Source organism: Dichotomopilus funicola, assembly GCF_033296635.1.
Source record: "Dichotomopilus funicola strain CBS 141.50 unplaced genomic scaffold C8A04scaffold_86, whole genome shotgun sequence".
Classification (NCBI taxonomy): Eukaryota; Fungi; Ascomycota; class Sordariomycetes; order Sordariales; family Chaetomiaceae; genus Dichotomopilus; species Dichotomopilus funicola.
Genome location: NW_026944107.1, coordinates 43,401 through 61,341, shown reverse-complemented (window position 1 = coordinate 61,341; position 17,941 = coordinate 43,401). Strand labels below are relative to the sequence as shown.

The 17,941-nt window shown below is 55.1% G+C and overlaps 7 protein-coding genes across 7 annotated transcripts; 5 read left to right on the top strand and 2 right to left on the bottom strand.

The window, feature by feature from the left end:
• Positions 1-1,830: 1,830 nt before the first annotated feature.
• On the bottom strand, positions 1,831-3,629 carry C8A04DRAFT_15211 (uncharacterized protein; the record flags this gene model as incomplete). Its single annotated transcript, XM_062778395.1, has 4 exons — positions 1,831-2,164; positions 2,240-2,554; positions 2,680-3,459; positions 3,535-3,629. 4 exons carry the CDS (start codon positions 3,627-3,629, stop codon positions 1,831-1,833), a joined length of 1,524 nt encoding a protein of 507 aa, XP_062633510.1.
• Positions 3,630-4,567: 938 nt separating this feature from the next.
• Positions 4,568-6,327, top strand: C8A04DRAFT_40152 (major facilitator superfamily domain-containing protein; the record flags this gene model as incomplete). The annotated part of the gene is made up of 5 exons (XM_062784846.1): positions 4,568-4,731; positions 4,825-5,412; positions 5,579-5,674; positions 5,762-6,046; positions 6,162-6,327. 5 exons carry the CDS (start codon positions 4,568-4,570, stop codon positions 6,325-6,327), a joined length of 1,299 nt encoding a protein of 432 aa, XP_062633509.1.
• Positions 6,328-6,809: 482 nt separating this feature from the next.
• Positions 6,810-8,239, top strand: C8A04DRAFT_15219 (uncharacterized protein; the record flags this gene model as incomplete). Its single annotated transcript, XM_062778399.1, has 2 exons — positions 6,810-7,292; positions 7,364-8,239. 2 exons carry the CDS (start codon positions 6,810-6,812, stop codon positions 8,237-8,239), a joined length of 1,359 nt encoding a protein of 452 aa, XP_062633508.1.
• A 943-nt stretch (positions 8,240-9,182) lies between these two features.
• Positions 9,183-11,340, top strand: C8A04DRAFT_32344 (uncharacterized protein; the record flags this gene model as incomplete). The annotated part of the gene is made up of 9 exons (XM_062782067.1): positions 9,183-9,269; positions 9,463-10,130; positions 10,235-10,293; positions 10,387-10,450; positions 10,517-10,616; positions 10,678-10,909; positions 11,032-11,074; positions 11,144-11,163; positions 11,240-11,340. 9 exons carry the CDS (start codon positions 9,183-9,185, stop codon positions 11,338-11,340), a joined length of 1,374 nt encoding a protein of 457 aa, XP_062633507.1.
• Positions 11,341-11,727: 387 nt separating this feature from the next.
• Positions 11,728-13,352, top strand: C8A04DRAFT_40149 (oxidoreductase AflY; the record flags this gene model as incomplete). Its single annotated transcript, XM_062784845.1, has 4 exons — positions 11,728-11,886; positions 11,954-12,269; positions 12,351-12,749; positions 12,835-13,352. The coding sequence occupies 4 exons, from the start codon at positions 11,728-11,730 to the stop codon at positions 13,350-13,352; spliced, it is 1,392 nt and encodes a 463-aa protein (XP_062633506.1).
• A 607-nt stretch (positions 13,353-13,959) lies between these two features.
• Positions 13,960-14,766, top strand: C8A04DRAFT_15208 (SGNH hydrolase-type esterase domain-containing protein; the record flags this gene model as incomplete). The annotated part of the gene is made up of 1 exon (XM_062778394.1): positions 13,960-14,766. The coding sequence occupies one exon, from the start codon at positions 13,960-13,962 to the stop codon at positions 14,764-14,766; it is 807 nt and encodes a 268-aa protein (XP_062633505.1).
• A 416-nt stretch (positions 14,767-15,182) lies between these two features.
• Positions 15,183-17,208, bottom strand: C8A04DRAFT_32341 (cytochrome P450; the record flags this gene model as incomplete). The annotated part of the gene is made up of 6 exons (XM_062782066.1): positions 15,183-15,275; positions 15,356-15,445; positions 15,545-15,998; positions 16,071-16,309; positions 16,437-16,802; positions 16,900-17,208. 6 exons carry the CDS (start codon positions 17,206-17,208, stop codon positions 15,183-15,185), a joined length of 1,551 nt encoding a protein of 516 aa, XP_062633504.1.
• Positions 17,209-17,941: the final 733 nt, after the last annotated feature.

The window sequence follows — 17,941 nt, the reverse complement described above, 5'->3', positions numbered from 1 at the left end:
TACTCTCTTGTGGAGTACGTTGATATCAGGGGATCAACCATACGCAGTTAAGGATGTTGAGACATTTCGGTGCCACAATGCATCCTGTCCTGTGCCTGACCACTTAAACGGAACCAACGGTAGATCATAGGCTCTCAGTGTGGTGGCAAACGTACATGTATACTAGCAAGGACATAGGGTCGACAATGTCTTAGGATGGAAGATAGGGCATCAAGCATCGTGGGGAGAATTTGGGCGGCGGTGTAACACAAGGAGTCACGAGTGTGCAAACCAATGCGGGCTCTGGTCATCATGCAGGATCTGGCTTGTTCAAGTCCTCCAAGTTGGCCGCCCTCTTTGCCGACTAAGCCAATTGACCTTATCGCTGGTCACTAGCGTAGATCGGCAAGTGGAGATAGTCAAGACTCAAACTGCTCTCACGGAGCTCAAGAAACCCCGACTCAATGATTGGATAAACGCTGTGTCGTTCAAGCAACGAGGATAGTTAGATCCGAGATCTGCAGTGGCTAACTGCCGCTAACTTGGCCCGAACAATATAACGCGTGCCACGCAGAGACGCGATAAGCGCTTAGTGTAACTCCCTCTCAAACACACGTGTAAGGAACTGGCCCTATGGCGGAATGCAGATAGGCGTTTATTATATTATTGAGAAAGCTTGCGGAAAGAGAACTACTTGGGGTTATGCCTTGCCCATGGCTCCTTATATCCTGATGTCCCTCCCCCCCCTGATGTGCGCGCTCGGGAGTCGGGCACCTCGGGCTCCACCTCCGAGTCGGGTCCGGGACAGGTGTGGGCCCGGAGCCGGAACGGCACCAGCCCGCGAACGTCTCGGAAGAGGGATCAACACAGGCGTGCACTCTTGGGTATTGCGCTACGGTGAGACAGGCTCTGTTTAGCTTACTTCCGTGGGAAGACTTGCTCCTATCCGGAAACCTATACTCAGGGCCCCCAAGGTTCTCGCCGGTCCCGGCGGTCCGGATTCAGAACGCTGGGGAAAGGAGAGATTGACAGTCTGCACACGACATGAATGCTCAATTGGTGAGCTGCACATCCATCCAGCCGCATAAGACGAATGAGTCACCTGCACGCCCGGGAAGCCGAATATCGCCCTGGTGCAAACGCAGGTGGGAACTGGGAAGGGCCGTCTGTCGCGTAATTAGGTATATTCTTGACTAGTGACGCATCTCAGCCCTCCCTGGCCTCCGAGACAAACGGTGGGGCAAGCCCTGGCGAAAGATAGGGCGCTGAGTCTAGTCGCACTCCGTCTCTTCAAAAACAAATTCACAGGTCGAGGAACAACCGACATCGGTCACCGCCTTTTCAACACTACCAATTTCAACTAGAGGCATTGCAGCTTTCAACGCGTGTTAGGTTGTGCTCACGCCCTCGTACCCTATGCCGACCAGCCGATCTAAAATCTGTGTGATGAATCCATTCCGGCGTTGTTCTCTAGGGGTGAGCTCGGGGAGTCGAGGTGGGTGATCGAGCCGTTCGCCGATACTGGGCCGCAATGGCGTTGGATGCTGTATGAGCCTGTATCTCTCCACCCGAGGCCCAGGGGCGCGTACCACGTGGACGCAAATAGAGCAAGAGAATCAATGCCGATTTCGGCCGAGATGCTACCGCCGCCTGGGTTATTCGGGGCCTCAGGGCTCTGCTGCTCTCGGTGGGGGCCTCATCTTGAACGCTGACTCAGACTGCCTGCAAACCATGAACCTTGGTGAGAACAATCTCAAGACGGCTGCCGCGATGAATGGTCTTTATCTCATCATATACCTCTGTCACAGGGGGGATAGCCGTTAAAGATCCTTTCGAACGGGATATGTCGTCTCAGGGCTGCCTGGCCCCGACCCCCCAGCGGAGATCAAATCGATCGAGCGAGGTCTGGAGCCGTTCCTCGGCCTCCCGCAGCCAGGTATCCACTTGTGGTTTGGTATGAATGTGCCGCAGCGCTAAAATGACGTCGTAGCAAAAGCTGGGTGGGAGTGAATCCATTCGTTCCGGTGGAACATGATCGTGGGAATCGGCGATGTCGACAACCATCTTGATGATTGTATCAAGAGCCGCTCGTGAGCCTCCGCGCCATTGGTCAAGTGATTTGAACTTGGCGCTCACTGTCTGCCGAGGTTGGTCGAGGATGTGTAAGTGAAGCGTAAACAGGGCTCTGGTTCTCCGAAATGAATTGGTCAGCAAGACAATCATCACGCTGGTCATGGAAAGTTCGGGGGGTGGAATTAACCTGATAGCCAGTGATATTGCGCCGCAAAAGGGGCCCGGCTTGCCGTGGGACTGCTCCAGTACCACCGTTAAGAAGGTCCGGAGAGCAGTATCTAGTCCATCGAGCTGGACCAGCCGGTCGTCGAGGTTCGGGGTTTGAAAACTCTTCAAGACCTGATCCAGCAGAAGAGCGGCTTGGGCGGCTCGACCAAACCCACCGACTTCGTCCGACGCTAGGGAAGAGACAGTGCTATTCGGTTTCAAACCGAGTTCTGGAATGCCATGTTGGGCAGCTTGGGCTAACGCCTCGGGCTCGCTGGGCAGCGGGGCGTTTGCACTGGGGACGACGGTGAGCAACGGTTGTTCGGGGACCGTTATGTCGCAGAAAATAGTACTGTCGCAGTCAGTTAGAGGCCCGCCACGGCATCACCCAAGGAATTGCTGAAAAAACGACGACATTACCGCTCGCAGATGATGAGTCCCCACCAAGTATTGGTTGCTTCTTCGGCATCTAAGTACGAGGAGGCCGAATGCCCTGGCAGATCCTCGAGATTGGCATTTGGCGGCCGAGGTGGGGAAATATTACGCCAGATATGGGCGGCATAGGCCATCCGGGTGCATTCGCCAAGGGAGGTAAAGGCGTCATCAGCATGGCCCCGGGCATATTCGTAGACGGCTAGAAGCAGGCCCGCTTGGATTAGATGGACCGAGTGCGGGGACGATACTCGGACCTGGGCAAAAAGGGACCGGGCAGCGAGGTGAAGAGTGGTCCGGTCAATGGTGGATCGGGCGCCAGCCCCTGCGGGTTGCGGGACCGCTTCGGGGAGGTAGGTTATCAAGCATATGGCAACAAGCAGGACGGAGAAGTGGGGCGTCGGAGCGGTTGCTAGGGTGAAGAGATTGTTGTCGAACGTCTCTAAACAAATGACGGGTAGGTGAGTATGGATGCCGAGCCGGTACCGGGTGTAAATTTCGTCGGGGAACTGGCCGGTAGCACGGATGAGGCGGTTGGCTTCGAGATAGAGGCTCACCGCGGCCGCCGACGGTTCGGTTGGGATCGTGTTCAACGTGAAACGCACGTCGGCCGCCAAGGGTGCAGAGCGTAGGACAGACACATGGCGAGCGGCGGGGCTTGTACCTGTGCCTGTGCCGATATCTGTGTCTGTGGTTGTGCTCGGGGTCCTTGGCCCAATCTCGGTCGATGGTGTTAGCTGGGAGGCGTAGGTACAATGTACCCGTTTGCTGGAACGCTGTCATTTCAGAGCACGATCATCGGTGCCGTTCCCGTCGATGCAAGGTTAGGTAACGTTGGCTTACCCACTACAGTAACCGCAGGATGGCAAGACCTTGTCGCACTTCTTCTTCCGGGCTTTGCAAGTGAAACACACGAAGGCGGCATGAGCGGCCGCCATTTCGGACGGGAGGCGGCGAGCGAATGGCAGATGTCGGATGTCGGATGTCGGATTGTTGAGGGCACGAGGCAGTCGTGCCTTAAAGGCGAAAGCAAATTTTCATCTTGTAGGTCCTAACTCCTTAGATGTTGTAGGCTCCGGTGACGATGAGGTGAGAAAGGCAAAGCCGCAAGGGCCAAGGCGGGAACAATGGCGGAAAGGCGGCCGACAAGGCGGCCGCCTGTCGGCCCTCTGTCGGGTCGGATTGGTAATGCTTGTCCAAACTAAGTAAGCCTATTTCTTAATTTGGGCGGATTAGCCCATTTAGGTAATACGATGAAGGGAACTGGCGGTTGCTCCTCCCTACGGCTGGTCATTTAGCTCATTTTAGGGAATTGCAATCCTCACTATTTGCATGGTTCCTTCCGTCGACCGCCGCTCGTTCCTGCCGCCCCCCACTTTGATGCAGCTGTACAGCATATCTGCCCGTCTTCCATGGTTTATTGCTGACAAAACATTTCTTTGACAGAGTTTGCAACACTTTGGAATGCCGCAAGACGCCAAGATGGGCTGGCGGCGGGATGACGGGCCATATCCATATAAAGGTAGGGTGGCATTCCGATCCCCGCGAGGCAATAACTTGACAAGTCTCCGGTTCGTGGCTGCAGTAGCTGCCGATCTGTTGCTGTCCGCCAGCTTCCCATTTTCTGAGGGCTGCTCACTCGATTGAAGTCACTCATCGCGCAGCTTGCCCCGTGTTGCACGGCCCTGGGAAGAAAGCAAAAAAACAAACAAAAAAAAACACAAAAAGGAGGGTGAATCACTTCGACCCTGACTTGACGACACTCCCAGTTTCAGTTCTGCTCTCCGGTTCTTCTACAAGCTAGCTTCCAACAAGAATCGTTTTGCAGCATCTTACGGCCTCAGCCTTACCTTCAAAAATGTCTGCCGAAGCCACCATGAGCGAAGAGATCGAGACCGGCTCGGACAAGGTTCCGGAACCAACCCCGGCCGAAACGGACCCCAACGAGCCTGAACTGCCCCCAGAAGAGGGATTCCAGGGCTGGCTCTGCGTTGCCGGCGCCACTGTCTGCCTCTTCTGCAGCTTCGGATTCTTGAATGCGTAAGTGGGCCCTGCCTCGACGAAAATCTGATGACGGCCTGGAAGATGCTATGTGAAGCTCAACTCAACTCACGCGAGCATCACAACCTACAGAATCGGCGTATTTCAAGCCACGTATCAGCAAACCATACTCCGGGACTACACGCCGTCCGATATCGCGTGGATCTTTGCGGCACAGCTGGCCCTCATGTGGGCGCCAGGACCCCTCTTTGGCCGCCTCATCGATACATACGGGCCGGCTCCCGTCCTGTACCCGTGCGCCTTCATGTGTGTCTTCTCGCTGTGCATGACGAGCCTGGCCGACCGCTATTACCAAATCTTCTTGGCACAGGGCCTCGGGTTCGGCATCGGATCAGGTGGGGTCTTCACAGCTGCCATGGTGTGCGTCGGCCAATGGTTCGTTCGCCGCCGCGGCCTAGCCACGGGCATCGCTAGCACCGGAAGCAGCCTTGGCGGCGTCATCTTCCCCGTCTTCTTAGATCGTGTCATGCAGCGTGTCGGCTTTTACGGCGCCGTCCGTTACACCGCCCTGCTTATCGGCATCCTGCTTGCCTTGTCGTGCTTCGCCGTGCGCTCGCGTATGCCGCGGAAGAAGTGGAACAGGGACGCCAAATGGTTCGATGTCGGCTTGTTCAAGGAGAAACAGTTCGCCTTGTACACCTTTGGCTCCTTCTTTGTCATGTAAGCCGCCCCTCAGGGCCACCCCCCGGTCGTCAAGCCAAGCTTTCGGCTTCTCCCGAGTCCCGCGATACGATGGCGCCAAGGTGGCTTGGCGACTGGGGGATTTCCCGACTTCCCTTGTTTAGCGGCCTGCTAACGAGTGGCGGCACTGCTGCTGTTTTTACAGGTGGGGCTTGTGGGCGCCCTTCGACTTCATCTCGAGCATGGCCCTGAGCCGCGACTTCTCGCCCGAGCTGTCATTTTACCTCATCTCCATCATCAAGTAGGCCTTTATTGTCCCTGAGTCCGGCGACAAGGAGGAGGGAAACTTGCGGACGAGATGGGCTAACCAGTCAACCCCACACAATAGCGCCGCCTCGATCCCGGGCCGCATCCTGCCTCCTCATCTGGGAGATCGCATCGGCCATTTCAACGTGCTGACCGTATCCGGCCTATTGACGGGCGCGTCCATTTTGGCTCTGTGGCTGCCCTTCAATTACCACACGTCCCAAGCGGGCATCATCGTCTTCGCCCTTGTGTACGGCTTTGTCAGTGGCGCCTTCGTCTGCTTGCTCATGCCCTGTGTTGCCAAATCAGGTAGCTTGGACACTCTGGGTCAGCGGTTTGGAACTTTCCAGACAATTATCGCAGTGAGGTTAGTAGCTGTCTCTGTCCCTTTCTTTCTGCCGGGGCCATGTGTTCTCAAGAAACTCTCCGACACTCGTCTCTTGCAGAACGCTGGGCTGCTGACACCCTGATACGTTGAACAGTTCCTTGACTGGCCTCCCAATCATGGGGGCCATTCTGAACCGGCAAGGCGACACAGATTACTCCGGGCTGCAGATCTTTGCCGTCGCGACTTGCTTGATAGGCACGGGCCTGCTGGCCGCCTCGACTTACTATATGGGCCGGTCGCATGGGACGTGGAAAGTTTAAAATGGCATGGGCGGACTAATTCCGTGGTTGAGATTGGATGGTGATCGGCGGCTGCAGATGACGGACGCATTTGCGGATCTGACGGCGGCCGATGCTGTACCGTGTTTGCATGCATGAGCAGCACCATGGAACCGACCGCACTTGCAGAAGTAAGCGGGCTATTCCGACCAGTTAAATGCACACCTGTGGGCGTAAGCAGCGGATTAATTCCACAGAAACGATAGTGATTTAGCGACAAGCGAGAACCTAAACGTTGCAAGCCTGTCGGATCGAACGCACGATACGACACTCCCCACCATTCCCTACCCTCCCACAGGGAAGGTGGGGGTCCTCCTAATGGGGGCGCTGTGAGAATGCGGCGCAGATGAGATTCTTAAAGTAGGTCCCCTATCTTCCCCATCCATGATCCAACCGGGCCGCGCCATTGCGGGAGGAACCACAGACCGGCAGCCGGAACGAAAGGCCCTACTCCTAGTTACCCCATGTCTCTCTCAACCCCAGCGCCCCACGTCCAAAAGCTGGCAGTCGGACGGAACAAGGCCTGGAAGCACCCTTCAAAGCCGGCCGGTCGACTGCGCTCTGCCTGCGACACCTGCCATCAGTGCAAGATCAAGTGCTCAGGAGGCAATCCTTGCGTCCCCTGTCACGTCTCTCAGTCGAACTGTGTTTATAGCGTCACAAATCGCCTCGGCCGACCCAAGGGCAGCAAAAACAAACGAACGCTATTGCAGCAGGCTGAGCAGGGAAAGGGGAGCAATGGAGAAGCCATCACCGAGCATGGGCCCGGGCCTGGGTCCGGGTCCGACGACGGCCAGCGAGCCCTCACCTGGAGCGACGATGGGCAGCAATTCCTCGACTTCGTCTCCGACCACAGCCCCCAGGCAGTCTTCAGTCCGGACCTGGCTTCTCTGATGGACTCGATCGGTGTTGGGGAGGGATCGGGTATGGATGGCATGTTCAGCCTTGTAAGGCACACATCAAAACATCTCGCTCTTTTCATCGTAGTGGGTCTAACTAAGTCATGCATTTGAAATAGGATCTTGTAGCGCCAGGACCTCTCAAGGGTCGCCACCAAGCCGTAACTTCCGAGAGATCTCTTGCGGCCCAAGACAGCCACAAAGGGCACGCGAACAGCCTCGTGCCCGCCAGCTCGGCCACAGGCGCACCGAACTCGCCGAGCCCGGTATTTTCCCCGAGAGCCTTTCTAACGGGGGAACTACCTAAATGTTCATGTCTTCGGCAGCAAGTCAGGTTGGTTTACCGGCTGGAAGACCTCCGGGACTCGCAGGCTGCCAGCCCATCTGTCGACAGCGTCCTGCACGGAGTCCAGTTGGCCCAGGGCCCTTGGGACAGTTTTATGCGGTGCCTGAGGTGCAGAGGCGAGGAAAACAACCGGTATGTGCTTATGCTGTTCGCCATGAGCATCCGTGTCCTTCTTTCCTCGGTCCAGAAGCTCCGTGCCGCCTGCCACCGGCGCGCCGATGGTACGCCCCGCGGCTCTGCGGCAACGTGGCAACGCTCCCCTGTGGCCCCCGTGGTTTCCGACATAGGAGTCTCCGTCGGCAACTTCCAGCTGACAGGGGAGACCAAGAATGAAGTCATCAGCTTGGCGATCCGCAGCGCCTTGCGGGAAATCAAAGCCGCGTCACTTTACCTATGGGAATGCACCAGGTCAGATTCCGAATACAGCGAATATGATAACATGAGCAGGAGTAGAACCGGCAGCAGTGCCTCTCTGGAATCACTGCTCAGTCTCGACGGGAACGTTAACGCCGCATTGGCGGGGGTATCCAGAGACCCGCCCACACCGGAGAGCTTGGAGCTCGAGGATATCGAATCTCTGCTGCACGCTTTGCAGCGCATTATGGAGCTAATGAAGGAGGACTTGCGGCCATTCGCCGAGGGGCAATGATAAAGGGGCACGGGGGACCGTGGGGAAGGGACTAGATATCAGGGGTAATCTGAGTATCATGGTGACAGCAGCTCATACCAGGGTTGCTTTGTTGTCCAATACAACCCTTACACAAAGCGGCGGGTAGATTCTTTTCGGCCTGTATTGTAAATAATACATGGTTCATAGGATCACCTGACTCTTAATAAATGTATGTTGTGTGGGCCAGTTGGCCCAGCACTCTCAGCAGCTGCCAGCACCGTCTTGGCCTGCATTTTCCAGCAGGGTGGAGGGTTTGGTTTTTTTCCATATTTTACAGATAAGTGACAAGAGACAAAATACAATATCACCACTCATTTCAGTGCGTTGCCCGCAACAGTGTTCAAGGCCAGTGAAGGTCGCCGGTGCGGCTCGTGCCGCCAGCCAATAATTACAATGCCCAAAGAAATGTCACCCGCCCTCGACTTGTCGGACTGATTAACGGGTTTGAGGCTGACAAAAGTACCGGTAGTTACTTCCGATAGATAATGAACCGGGTAAAACCAGATTCGGGAGGGAAGACCCGGAGGAGCGAAAGGGCCCAAAAAAAAAGGAAAAAAGGAAAAAAAAAGAAAAACGCCGGAAGGAAATCGCCGAACAAAACAAAATACGCCGACAAGCCTCCGACTAAATCAACCCTTTTGCGATATGGGCGGCCTGATAGAATGACGTGACTTCGTGTAACCCGAGGAGGAGATGCCACCGGCCGCCGGTGTCGAAACTTCGGATTCGGACTCTGACACCAACCGCCGTGTATTATTGTACATACGAGTCGAGTAAAAGACGCACCGTTATGGATCTCCTCACCTAATTACCTGGTGCCTTTCCAGGGTGTTCCGAGCGCGCGCTACTTGTGGTAACTATTGAAACGCTCCCTCGGTCCTAGTCCCTCCCACCAAAAAAGTCGGTCCGGGTCGATCCCAATATGCCTCTCAAGATCATCGTCGTTGGCGCGGGCATCGGCGGCCTTTGCACGGCCATTGCGCTGCGTCAGGCCGGCCACTCTGTCCAGGTCAGTGAGGCTACCCCTTAACTCCTTAGTCCTTATCCAGCCATGCCATGCCATGTCACGGATAGGGCTGTAGTATCATGACAGCCAGACAGCCAGATATTGAGCTGTCTACCTACCTTACCCACCTAAAACACCATCCAGGTAACAGACAGAGCAAGCACTAACCACCGGTACCCTCCCCCCGAAAAAACAGCTCCTCGAAAAATCCACATTCACCACCCCCACCACAGGCGCCGCGCTCCTCCTAACCCCCAACGGCGAACACGTCCTATCCGCGCTGGGGTTTGACTTCCAACGTGCCCGAGCGGATGAAATGACCTGCTGGGAGGTCCTGGACGGTGCCACGCTGGCGCCGCTGGCGCGGACGGATCTTAGTGATGCGCGGAGGAGGTTTGGGGCCGGGTTGCATACGGTGCATCGGGCGGATTTGCATGGGGAGTTGATGCGGCTGTTACTCGACGACGACGTGGGGGAGGCTGGGGCTAAGGTTGGGGTTGGAAAAGGGGTTGAGACTGAGACGGTAACATTGCGGACAGGCGCTCGCGTAGCGGGAGCTGACGCGGCGCGGGGAGCGGTGGAACTCGAGGACGGTGAGGTCTTGGCCGGGGCGGATCTTATTGTGGGAGCGGACGGCTTGCACTCGGTGCTCCGCGGCGTTGTGCTCGGGGACGAAGCCGAAGCTGCCCGCGTAACGCCTTCTGGACTCAGCGCGTTTCGGTTCCTCATCCCTACGGCGATGCTTGAGGGAAATCCGCACTTTGGCGAGCTGCGCAAGGTCAAGGGGAATGGGTCGACTGTGTTTGCGGACCCGGATACTGCGCATGAGTCGGAGCGCCATCTGGTGTGGTACGATTGTCAAGGGTAAGTCGCGCCGATTGCTCGGTTTACCTCGTCAGGTTTGAAGGGGGAGGTGTTGTTGTTGGGGCGTTGAGCTCAAGGGTTGTGTTTTGACGTTGAATAATTAGGGGGCAGGTGCAAAACTTCGTGGGTATCCATTCGGCACAACAGGAGTGTGCTCCAGAAGGTGAGAGAAATCCTGAGAAATCCTGAGAAACAGGATCCCAGGGGGGTGAGTATGAAATGGCAAAGCTGACTAGTTAACGCCCGCTACCTCTAGACTTGAAGGAACTTATGTTGAATGAGTTTGGGCATTTCCACCCCAGCTTGAGAGAGATCATCAAGTAAGAACGGCTCCACGAGAGCGGCATTGGGCAGTTTGCTCAGTTGCTGACAGCGCGGAAATCCAGAGTAGCGCCCAGCGTCACCGACTGGCCGCTGCCTATTCACGACCCTCTTCCTACCTGGCATCGGCAGAAGATTGTACTGATTGGCGATGCAGCCCACCCTGTGAGAACTCTCCCGTTGCTAGTAATTAACACGTTTCAGGTCGCCCGCTAAAAATTGTTAGATGCTTCCCTTCGGAGGTCAGGGCGCCAACCAGGTCATCGAGGACGCCGGGGCGTTGGGCGCTCTTCTCACAGGCGTCGAGTCCGCGGCGGCCCTGTCCGAACGCCTCGTTTTGTTTGAGGAGGTTCGCCGCCTGCGAGCATCCCGGGTCCAGACCTTGTCCAAGACGCGGCTGGGCAAGGAGAAAGCCGTAGAGGAGGAGCTTCGGCAGTTTGCCGACCCCCTGAATCCGAGTAATTATCCTCCAAGTCCCAACCTTCTTTGGTCTCCTCAGTACTTTTCACGCTCTGCGGTAATTAGTTCGCTGTGTACGGAACCTAAGCTAATATCACCGTTTACCACCCTCCTTGAGCAGCCGTCCCGACTAGTTTCCCTGAGCGATACCAGCACGACTTTGGGTAAGTTCCCCGATTTACAATAGTTCACGATCCCGTTTTTCTAAGTGACTAGAAGCTGACTTCTCAAAGATTTGATGTATTTGATGCTTGTAAACGAGTATTGGTCCGGGCAGCGAACTAAACCCGGGACGGGAGCGTTGCTAATCGAGTTCCATACTTGGATAGTTGCACAATTATACATCAAGACGCTGAATAATGATTTGGGAAACATTGACGCCTATATGCATGCATATATGTACATGTATGAGTTTGGAAAACGCGCGTAAGAACGCAATACGACCCCAACGTATCACTTAGATGGTAATTGGGGCCAAACAAGGAAAGAGCTGCCAGGCTATTAGAAAGAACTTGGCGAGAAAGTCGCCGATTCCTGCTATAGTCAAATCCCCATTCCACATGACTCTTTGCTTACATGAGGAGAAGCTGTTACACCGTGGGATGAGTCTCACATTACTGTACCTTAATCACACTCGGACTTTAATGCCCGGACGCTTCGGGAAACCAGGTCGAAGTCAACCTCATAACCCACACTGCTCTTCATTGAAGATTGCTCATTTGCTCTTGTAAAGTTGTAATTCACTGCTTATTTGTCGTTTATTGTTCCCTGAAGACCGAGAATTCAAAACGCAGAACCAGTGGGATAACAAACCAAGATGCTCCAGACAGATACATTCGTGATCGATGTGGAGAAAACGCCTGGCCTCATCCACGCAGCGAACTTGACGGAAGAGAGTGCTGCAACCACCACGGCCCTGCTCAAGGAGAACAATGAGAAGTACCACATATTCTTCACCACTGAGGACCACATGGGTGTAAGTACCGCACGACGGACGGAGCGAAAATTCCCCCGAAACCTCACAAGCTTATCACGCACATAAGGTATATCTGCATAACCATATCGCCCATCATGACCTGACGCTGTGGGCGCTGGGAGCCAAGCCGGAGGTGCTGATCTCCCAGCACAAGCGCAACACACGCTACATGCGAGACGCCATGATCATCGTGGATCCCCTCGTGCAGGACCTGGAAGACGACGTGATTTTCACCAAGTGCCTAGGCCGCGAGGAGAACTTTCGCAATTTTGAAAAGTTCTTCTTGGGCCAGATCAACCGCGACGGCTACCAAGCCGTGCTGCAGAAGTATCTGGTCGGAGGCGGACCGATTGCCAACGACATGATGATCCGCATTTACATGGGCAAGTTCCAGCTCTAAGCCTCTAGTGGGTGACGGGTTAGACGCGGATGACCTTTTTCAAGAATGCTGACATTCATCTTAGGTTATGTGCACGGGCTGATCCATATCGGCCTCGCCCTCGAGTTCCGACAGCCCCTTCTGCTGGCCGAGGGCCTAGCACAGGCCGCGGTGCATCACGACATGTGGTACGTCGAGTATCTCGCCGAGGCCGAGGCGCTCGCCGCCAAGGCCGAGGAGCCACCGCTGCCGCTTGCCGACCTCATTGACATGGAGCGCGCGGACCCCAAGATCAGCACCGCGTCCAGTCTGGACTTCCACACGCAGACGAGGAAGCACTCGGGCCGCTGGGCTATGGACAAGGAGCTGGCCCGGGATGGCGTGCTGCCCAATGCCAAGCCGGAACTGCTTCGTCTGGCTGCCCGGTGGCGGGTAGACCCGGACGACCTTGAGCGGGCTACGGCAGAGCTCATCAACACGGCTGGTATGTCCTTCGTTTGGGAGACTGGCGGGGGTGCAGTTCTACTACCAACACCCTGATACCTACCAAGATACCTAACACCTTACAGTGTACATCACCGCCGGCGCCCAGCTGCCGCCATACCAATGCACCTTCGACTTCTACCTGCTGCACTGCCTGACCGCCAGCATCGGCCACGCCTCCTTCCTACAAGAGACCTCATTTACCGCGGCACAAAAAGCCCGCCTGCTCGAGTACAGCGGCCGCGTCTTCATGATGACCTACGCGGGCATGGGAGCGCCGCAGTTACGGCTGGACTACCTATGCGCGCACCAGTCGAAGCTACCAAACCAGGGCTGGGCTGAGGTGTTTGACCGGGCGTGCTACCACGAGGACGACGGGCACATGTCCAAGATGATACGGTCCACGGCGCTGGCGGAGGAACTCTCGCGGCCGTATGATGAGAGGGCTGAGTTCCGCGTCAAGCAGGGCATGTTTCTTACGGCGGGGATTGCTATGATTGACTCTGGGAGCGACCAGCCTATGACGTGGACTAAGCATTGGGACTTTGTGCGCGGGGCGGGATTTGCGGACGCATGGAAGCGGTTCCCTAAGAGGGATTACTAGGGTCATGGTGAATGGGTGCTTAGCGTTAGGTAAATGGCGAGGTACTGTGCCTGACTATGAGTATGTCATGATTTTTACATGCTGCAACACTGCAGCAAGTGTGAAGCAAAGCTCGTATCTTCCGCGGCTTCAAATGCTATTCTCCATATGCTGAAACTACACGACCTGCCTGACTCGGGATCCCTGGAAAAACCCCCCAGAAAACAAATCGAAGATTGGTTTCTTTATCTTTTCCATATGCACGGTAATTGTATTCTAGAAGAAAATACATGGAACTTTCCCCTCAAAAAGTCGCAGATGCAACTACAGCATAAATAGTCGCCGAAATACTAGGATATTCACCGCCACAACCTCGGCGAGTACCTGTGTATTTATCCGGTCATTCACCACGATTAATTATCCATGATTATAATATACACCGAGTAGAATCGATATGGGTCACGTCAACCTCGGTGCATTATACCTTCCCCTAACAAGGGGCACTAATACGAGCACCTGGGGCAACGATGTTCCGATGACATGAGACAGCTTTATCTCGAAAACGGATCCCGTGGAGCGTCACTTGAGACATCCGGGAGACATCCGGTAAACGGAAAACTGTGACACCATGCTTTTCTCCAACATCTTCTGGCCAGTACTCCCCTGGCTCGGGTTCTCCCCCGGCCCCATCGCCAACGGCGCCCCCCTACGCATCCTCCCCCTCGGCGATTCCATCACCTTCGGCTACAACGAACCCAGCGGCAACTCCTACCGCCGCGACCTCCAATGTCTTCTCTCCACCACCGGCAACCCCGTCTCCCTCATCGGCTCCATCCAAAACGGCAACTGGGACAACAACGAAAGCGACGCCTTCAACCTGCACACCCTCGATGAAATCCTCACCGCCGCCGTCCCCGAACTCACTCTGCCACGGGATCGCAAACCAAATATTATTCTCCTCCACGCCGGGACTGTCAACCTTGTTCTGGGAGTCAACGTCACTACGGCTCCTGAGCGATTGGCAAACCTTGTCGACTTTGTTACTACGCATAACCCGGACGCGTTGGTCGTCGTAGCCCGCGTGATTCCTAACGCTAACGACACTGTTAACGCGCTCATTGACGAGTATAATGCGCACATCCCCAACGTTGTGTCGGCCGCCGCCGCCGCCGCCAGCAGTCATGGTCATGGTCATGGGGGCAAGGGGAAAAGGAAAGTTGTGCTAGCGCCGCTAATGCGCGGGGTGACGGTGGAGCGGCTACCGGACGGGACGCACCCGGATGAAAAAGGGTATAGCATTATGGCGCGGCATTGGTATGAGGCGATTGTGAGGGCCGGGAGGGAAGGGTTGGTGGACCCGGCGGAGGGGGAGTTTGTGGATCGGGGGAAGTCGGCGGTGCCGGCTTCGGGGAGATGCGAGGATTTGGTGGATTGATTTTGACTAGCTTCGGATTGTTAGTTTGTATGAGAATATGGGACATTATCTCTGTACATTATGATTGCAATGAAGAAGGTATTTAACACTTAGAGCTTGAGGACGATTGATTAATTACCCCAGCTTTGTAGCCCCTGAAGTCTACCTACCATAGGTACCTCCGTAAAGTAGATAACGGACAAGCAACCCACACAACATCGGTATCTTCCATTGGGTTGCGGGAAACTGGAGTGGCAGGTAGAAATCGTCAAATGAGTTGTTGGAAGGGCAAGGAGCTTTCCTGAAGGCGATGTCTGTCATTATATTTATCTCTCATCTCACTTGGTACATTTTATTTACACAAATCACGATCTTCGTTTTCACCCTTCCTATATAGATATCTCTTTACAGAGAGAGGTCCTTACCGCAGCTCTCACTCAAGATTGTCGCTTGATGGTCACTTGCAAGTCCCACTGACGAAAAAACCAACGATTTTCCACCTGAAACTGCGCAGCATCCAAGATTGTAGTCTATCATGCCCATCAGCCATCAGCCGAGCCTCTCGTCAAAACCGGGAGGGTGCAGGAGGGGGGTGGAGTAAAACACAAACCTCGTAGTTCAGCACCAGAGCAGAAGTCAGCTTCTTCAGCTCCAACAACGCAATGTTCTTACCCAGACAGACACGCCGGCCAGCCCCGAACTAGAACCAACACCAACAATGATCAGCTCAGCTCAGTCACGACATCAAGCCCATCAAACTTCGTCAATAATACAAAAAAGCGTCAAGAGAAGACCCTACCGTCAAAACACTCCCCTCCATAGCACGATACCGGTCCGCGCCCACCAACCACCGCTCCGGCCGCCACACATCCGCATCGTCCCCAAACGTCGGGCGATGCCGGTTCACAACCCAAGGGTTCATACCGATCACCGTCCCGCCGGGGAGAAAGCGCTGGGCGTCCCCATTCCCGATCGACATCCCCTCCTTAGGCACCACCCGCTCCAACGGCAGACAAAACGGGGGATGCAGTCTTATCGCCTCGTTGACGCACGCATCGAGGTAGGGCAGGGAGGCGACCTCGGTCCAGGTGGGATAGGGTCGGGTTATTTTTGATTTAGCTTGTGCGAGCTCGTCGGAGAGTTTTTGCATCGAGTTGGGGTGGGTGAGGAGGTTGTACCAGAGGGTTTTCATCACGACGGCGGTGGAGTCGGAGCCGGCGATCACGTTGGAGAATGTCCAGGCTGTTACTGCCCTGTGTACACACGTTTAGTCCTGGATTCAAGAGGGATTTAAGACGCTGGGTTTAGGTTTCATGGGTGTTTACCAGGGCGGTACAGATGGGTCTTTCATCTGGACGTGAAAGAATCGGGAGAGAAAGTCGCCTCGGTTAGCAGCCTCGTCGTCGCCGGTTGATTTCGGCTTCGGTTTCTTTTGTAGGGTTGCCTGCCGCTCCTCGATGGCGCTTCGGACGATGTTGAGAATTGGCATCCCCGTCGTCGGACGGAGGGCGGCGGCCAAAGGGTTTTTGTACCACACGAGATCGAACCAGGGGATTTGAGTAATCTAGTAAGGCGGTGGATATCCGGTCAGCGCACTGTAATTAATAGCCCCCCCAAAAAAACAAGAAAAAAGAAAAGAAACGAAGAAAAAAAGTCGAGGCCAGTGAGCATCAGACTATCAGACTCCTTACAGGCGCCGCGGTCTTCATATAATTCCAGATAGCCCCCAGCAGACCGTTGCCGTCACATCCCTTTTCCAGGAACCCATATTGGCGGGAAAAAGTCATGGTGCCCATGACTTCAAAGGCAAAGAATTGCAGCCACTCTCCGAGATCGAACGGGGTTTCGCGTCCGACAAACCGCTGGTCCAGCTGAGTAAACAGCAGGTCGAGGATCTGGTCCACATACTTCTCAAAGGTGAGGACATTCGAAAGAGAGAAGATGGGCGCGATGGGCTTCTTCAGCTTCATGTGGAGGGCCTCGTCTCGTGTGTTGAAGATGAGTGGCATGGCCGATCCCTGGCGCGAGTAGGGCATCAGAGTCCGATAGAAGTTGCCCTGTGGAGGCCGACAGACTTTACATTAGCAAAGTCACTACTTTTCAGGGCTTTTCGGGGTTTCAGGGGTTTCAGGGTCCATTGTTCACATTTCATACTTTTGGAACACCCGGCCGGATAGGATACACAGCCGGAATCAGATTCGCGTCGGAAATGGAGATCATGTTGGGGCCCATCCTCACAAAGTCGCCATAGCGGTTGTGCATTTGCGTATGGATCTCATGAGATCGTGCGGTTTGCACCCAGAAGACGCGTTGCAAGTTTGTGAAACGAGCAAAGAAGGGACCGGGAAAATGCCGGAGGCGGTAGTATACCCGGAACTGGTGAAGAAACGCCCAGCAGAGAAGGCCTAGGCCGAGGCCCGCGAACGCCAGAGGCGTTATGGGCTGCGAGCGGCTGTCAAACATGTTAGGTGACCAAGGGTCAAGGGCAACCTGGAACTAGGCAGCCTGGAACTAGAGCCAAGCGTATGGGAAATGTTGAGGGGGATGTGGAAGGGGAAAAGGTAGCGTAGATGTGACATGTCCAAGGTAGAGGCGTTTTCTCGGACTCCGGGATCGCAGTCCAGCCTCGAATGCAAGACGCAAGGGGTGGAATACTAGAAAAAAATTACTAATCCATCTGGCTCAAACTGTCGCCTGGCCCGGCGCTGTAAATATTTCCCGGTATTCGCATAACTCGCATTGCTCGTATTGCCGGTGGCTTTTCTTATCTGGCCAGTGAGCTTCGGGAAACGGGGGGAGAGTATCCGAAAAGGGCAATCCGGGGTAGGGAAATAAAGGCCGAAACGGAAAAGAAGAAAACAAGTCGCCGGTATATCGGTATATTCTCATTGAAAGGTATGGGCGGCGAACAAGTCTGGACTATACGAGGAAAAAGACCCGGACATGTCGTCGCTGTGTCGGGTCAAGGGCGATGGGCCCATGGGGCTTGCGATAGTAAGGTCGCAACTCCGAGATGAGGAGGCTGAACTGGGTAATCATACACACTTTGCACAGCAACTAGGGCAGGAAAACTATGTTGCCAAAGGCTCAAGAACAGCCTTTTAATAAACAACGGCCACTCGCCCCATCATATTCACAGCGGCCCAAGGTTTCCGACTAGCAGCAAGCTCACCGAAGCCAGTGTTTCAACTACACG